The following is a 5663-nucleotide window of genomic DNA, read 5'->3' on the forward strand; positions in this document are numbered from 1 at the left end:
AATGGCATATTGAAACTCAATACAACTTTCTATGATGGGGAACATCACATTCATACAACATGTGCTCTCCTTTTCCATGGTATTTCTTGCTTCTATCTATGTTTGTAGTAAAACTACATGGGATAGGGTGAGAAGCTGCTCATAATTTTCTTATGGTCCCCACCTCAGCACAAGAGGTGGACTTTCATTTCGTGGCCCTAGGTGCCCCAAAGGACAAGGGAGGACTCAGTATATCTGGCCACTGGGGTCACAAAGGCTAAGGCTCTTGCTATTCATAGATGGTGAATCAACCGTGGTATATGATGGTCAGATCTATGGGATTGTAGGAAAGCAGACTGGAAGGGATAAATATACACAATGCATTCCAACTTAATGACAGATAGGCCTCCTTTATAGATCGCATCTTATAGAGGATCTCAGGCTGGTGGTGGCCCACATCCCCACTGCTAAGGCTCTTCAACTAGTTGGACAGTTGGACAAGAAGGTCAGGCAAACCTGTAGCTCAAATATTGTGAACTTATTTTAGACAGCCACACTACACAAATTGAAAAGACTTCTATCAAGTGGAGTATTTGTGACCCCCCAAAGGCATGGTTTTGTAGAACCAAAGTTGTTTGGGCAACCACCAAGATTCCATCCCTTAATTTATTACAATGGAGGATCATTTTCTAAAAATTTCCCACACCTAACAGGATGATCAAATGGATGAACCTACTACCCCTTGTGCCAAATTGAGAAGGTTCCACCTATTTTGGAGCTGGCCTTTGCTCGGGAAATGAGGAAAGAGGTTATTCTGTGAGTATGCAAAGTTGGCACTCAAGATTGGAAGAGTGCCCTATTGGGGATATAAAGAAAATGAAGAAGCATGCAATAGGAGTCATTAACATCATCTAGGAGGCATGTAGACATGCTATTTTTTGAGAAAAACTTCACGTGCTTGGGTTGACAAGTTGGATGTCCATGCAATAAGAGCTCGTTTGATTTGTTCACACGTCTCTTCAAAGGCTAAGGAAGCCGATCTTAACGTTGTAACTAATATTTTGCCAATATTTTAAACTTTATTTGTGCGATTGTAATCCTTTTCTTTCAATAATATAAATAAGTACTTTCTCACCAAAAAAAAAAAGATTTAGATCTTGTCTCTTGCCCTATATGTTTTGAACAAAACTTAGCCCAAACAAATGTTAAAATCAAACCAAGCAAAAAAGGATCATCAAATATTACTATTGCAATCATAGTAATGGCTCTTGCTTCTTAAAGTTTACGCTATCATAGTACTCCACTACATTGAAATATACACATGATCTCTTATAGCCATTTACTAATTCTTTTTTTATAACCTTTGTGTTTTCTCACTCAATTGCTCACAATAGAACCATCTGTAATTTGGTTTATAAAATTTCATCCTTATAATGTCTTAAGATAAGATTTTATTGTTCATAATTTATGATCAATATTTTTTTAAAATTTTTTGTTATATAGCTTTGCCATAATATGGGTCCCAAATGTTTTTTTACATTCATTAATTAGTCGGCTGGGCATTTGAAGGTAAACCTTAGTAATAATACCGTTAGATTTTATAAGGTTGAATATGATGGGTGGTGATGCTTCAAGATCTTTGTTTTGGATGCTTCTCATCGACTCCCACTATGCTTATAAAAGCGTAGTGGAGGTTTGGGTGGCTGGGGCCATTTGGCTCCGTGCAAGAGAGAGAGAGAGAGAGAGAGAGAGAGAGAGAGAGAGAGAGAGAGAGAGAGAGAGAGAGAGAGAGAGAGACAGAGAGAGAGAGAGACAGAGAGAGGCAACATGATCTACGCGAGAGATAGAGAGGGAGAGAGAGGAAGACGGATTGCGATCGGTATTTTTTTTAAAATATAAAAAAAACATTCCTAAGATTTAAGTGATCTAAAAAGTGTGTGTGTGTGTGTGTGTGTGTGTGTGTGTGTGTGTGTGTGTGAGAGAGAGAGAGAGAGAGAGAGAGAGAGAGAGAGAGAGAGAACACACTTCAAACCTCACGATGAATAATGCGTGAGAGATGGAAAGAAGACAGAGGAAGAATGATCACAATTAATGCACGAGAGATAGAGAGGCTAAGAGAGGAAGACAAATCACGAGCATATTTTTTTAAAATTGTCATTTAAAAAAACATTGCTAAGGCTTAAACCTTAGGCTATTTCATTAATTAGTGTTTGCTTTGCAAGCTCTAATTCATGAAATGGGTAGGAGCCTAAATATGGGCACTAATCAATGAAATGGGCAGCAATATCTTGAATATTTCAATAATACATGTAAGGATTATTGGGAAAAAAATTACTACTTATTATCTAATAACATGTAGGTAATAATATTTATTTATCAATAAAATAATCCCAAAACCACAAACTTGAATATATAAAAACGACCTTTTAATTAACGTCAAATCTCTTTAGTGGGGTTAACATCTTATTAGTAAATAAAAATGTAGTAACTATTTTTTTTAAACAATTCGTATGTTTGGTATTTGTTAATATTAAACAATTCGTATGTTAAGATATTAATATTAATATCCTAACAAATAAAATATCTCCAAAACAATCGATTAATGATATTTCTTTGGATATTGAAAATTAAGATTCTGGATTCAAAGCACTCTTTGTTAAGAACGTGCTATGTGCAAAGGCAAGTTTTTTGATACCCAACTCAGTGCAAGCTTCCATCATAACTTCAATAGTACACCTCTAGGAGTTTTAATACAGTCGCTGTGAAAGGCCAGCACTAGTAGCTGGAACTCAACCAGTATTGTTAACGTCAACGAAGATAAACACATAAATAATAATAATAAACACAGTTAATGGGATTCTCTTAATTAGGAGAGAGAAAATTTAATTACCGTGAACGGCTCTCTTTCTGCAAAGAGCGAGCGAGAGAGTTGGTTTTTTTTTTTTTTTTTTAAGAGCGAGCGAGAGAGAAAACAAGAAGAAAAAAAGCTTGAAGCTGTAGTACAAGCGTTCCATGGACGTACGTCTACCCACAGGGTGGTGAAGGCGTCTGGGACCATCCAAGTCAGCATGGTATTGTTGCGCCATCCACCGCAGTGGGTGGGAGCCCGTTTGCGGGTGATGAATGCTAATTACTCAATCGTGAATGCGGACTGCGTCGTTATGCATACGGATGGCAATAATACTAGCCGTGACAGCCACAGCCGCAGGACGGTGGGTAGCATCGGACGACGCGGCAGGTGCTAGGGGCAACGGGGGCGGGGCAGCAGGCAGTGCACACTGCAAAGAAAAATCACAAAGTCAATTAGTCAATTTGGCATGTGTGCAAAAGGGTAATTGAGAAAAACAAAATATGTAGCTCGCGGAGGAGGCGGCTTGACCTGGGGGTGGCGGGCATGGCGGGGGCGGGGGCGGGGGCGGGGGCGGGGGCTGGGCAGGCGGTGGGGGACAATCGCACTGCGAGTGGTGCCAATCACCGCATATCGATCCCAGCATGATGCTGGCCACCACCCCGAGCACCGTGATCACTACCAGCACCGTGATAAGCAACAGGATAGCTTCACCCGAACTGACATGTATCTCGCCGCCGCCGCTTGACTGGCTGCCGTAGCAGCTGAAATTTTGACAACTTGCCATGCTTCGTTGGTCTTAGGCCGCCAGCACCGCTTAGACCGATTACTAAACATATATAGCCTACAACATGTGATTGATCTTCTAAAAGTGTCTCCAATGATTTGCATGGAATCCCCCCTTCCTTTTGATGACCGTGGGCCAGCTTCTACTTTATTCCATATATATTTTTCATTTTCATGCAAATAAATTGATAATCCTAAACGGATCAAAAGTATGCAACTACGTTAGTACGCATCAAGTTTATACATACTATCTATTATTCAAGCTGGCATAATTTATGGTTTGCTATTTAAAGCTATCAAAAACATTTTCATCCTTCAAAAATTTGAGAAGTACTAGTCAAGGATGATTTTTTACCTTTGCATTTAAATGCCTTTGGCCACAAAGGGGCTCTTTTCCATGATGGGAAAATTTTCTCACCCAAAAAACGAATTGCTCATCCAATGGTGCCCGTTGTTGTCAACATAGTCTCACTCGACATCCGCCAACGATCTCCAATCTAACATTGATGTAATTGTTGCATCTCCTAGTGGCACTCCTAGTGGCATAGTAGATGGTAGATGAACACTAGGACTTCTTTTTTAGTTTGGTTTGATGTTTGGTGTTTCTTTTCTCGAACGATAGCTTTTGCTAAAGATGTTCATGGATTGTATTTATGTATTTGGGCCATTTGGCCTTCTATAGTCATTACATGCATGTTCACATCACATCTCCAAAGTGTGGAGAGTGTGTGGAGTGTAGGAGAGTGTGTTCAAGTTGTGAACTTACTTTGTGGAGAGAATGTAGGAAATGATTGAGGAGGTGTATGACTTCATCAATTATGTATTTTTATGCTTGTATTCAACTAATATAAGAGGCACTCTCTAATGAAGAAATACACTTGATTTACTCCTCTAATGATACTCAAGTTTCATTAATCTCTTTAATCACTTCTCATTGTTATGTGTTGAGTATGTGTTCTAATCATGTCTCTAATCAAGCTTATGTCTCCTTGATCCACCATGATTATGTTGCTCTTTCTGATGCTTTAGCCCTGAAATCCCCTTTAATAGCTAACACAATATACATATTTGTCTTCATATAGTACTTGGCCAACATCATTGCTTGTTATTGGAGTGCATCCCTTGAGCTCTTACATCCACCATGCAATATTTGCTTTGAGACCCTTGATTTACTTGATCATTTTGAAACTTTTACTAAATCCATCCACATGAAGAATGAGCTTTAGAACTTTTGGGTATAGTCCTTGACTTTGCCAAACCTTTGTTCCAAGTCATCCCATTCACTTATCAATTTATCTTTGCGTAACTTCGAAGTTAAGGCGTCTTATATCTCATCCTTAAATGCTTCCCATGTGGTGACGTTGTAGCCTTCATCATGCATATGTCTCCACTAAGTATATGCATACCCTTCCATGTGGAGTGAAGCAAAAAACACCTTAGCACGATCACTAGGTGGATTCATCTCAAAATACATGTCCAACTTCTTGATCCAATCATCAAACTCTCCATTGTTCCCTTGAGTTTTGTAAAGGCCACCTTGTCTTTGAATTCTCATAATTCTCTTTGGTATTTCCTATGCGAAGCGTGATGGATGGACCATCATGATCCCAAGAGCCATCAATAGCATTAAATGTTATAACTCCCACTATGCTTATACAAGCATAGTAGAGGTTTAGGTGGCTGGGGCCATATGAGAGAGAGAGAGAGGGAGAGAGAGGAAGACGGATCGGGATCGATATTTAAAAAAAAACATTCGTAAGATTTAAGTGATCTAAAGTGAGAGAGATAGAGACAACCCGCTTCGAACCTCAAGATTAATGCGTGAGAGACGGAGAGGAGAGAGGAAGCCAGATAGCGATTAATGCCACAAGAGACGGAGAGAAGAGAGAGGAAGCCAGATAACGGTTAATGCACGAGACAGAGGAAGAGAAAGGAAGCCAAATCACGAGCAGGATTTTTAAAAAATTTGTCATTTAAAAAAACATTGCTAAGGCTTAAACCTTAACCTATTTCATGAATTAGTGTTCGCTTAGAATTACTAATTCTTTGG

The 5663-nt window shown here is 39.3% G+C and overlaps 1 protein-coding gene across 1 annotated transcript; it reads right to left on the reverse strand.

Annotated features, from left to right (window-relative positions):
• Nucleotides 1-2746: 2746 nt before the first annotated feature.
• Nucleotides 2747-3614, reverse strand: LOC147614087 (uncharacterized). The gene is made up of 2 exons (XM_086780362.1): nucleotides 3359-3614; nucleotides 2747-3257 (listed from the first exon to the last, which is right to left on the reverse strand). Exons 1-2 carry the CDS (start codon nucleotides 3612-3614, stop codon nucleotides 3163-3165), a joined length of 351 nt encoding a protein of 116 aa, XP_086636488.1. The 3' UTR covers nucleotides 2747-3162.
• Nucleotides 3615-5663: the final 2049 nt, after the last annotated feature.

Source organism: Cibotium barometz, chromosome 42 (genome assembly GCF_041138505.1).
Source record: "Cibotium barometz isolate CiBa-2024 chromosome 42, ASM4113850v1, whole genome shotgun sequence".
NCBI lineage: Eukaryota > Viridiplantae > Streptophyta > Polypodiopsida > Cyatheales > Cibotiaceae > Cibotium > Cibotium barometz.

What these genes read in the sequence shown, in the direction of transcription:
- LOC147614087 (XM_086780362.1), bottom strand. Translation starts at nt 3,614, where the DNA reads ATGGCAAGTTGTCAAAATTTCAGCTGCTACGGCAGCCAGTCAAGCGGC. An exon ending in GCCATGCCCGCCACCCCCAG is followed by an intron (nt 3,258 to 3,358) that starts GTCAAGCCGCCT and finishes TTTTCTTTGCAG; the next exon opens with TGTGCACTGCCTGCTGCCCC.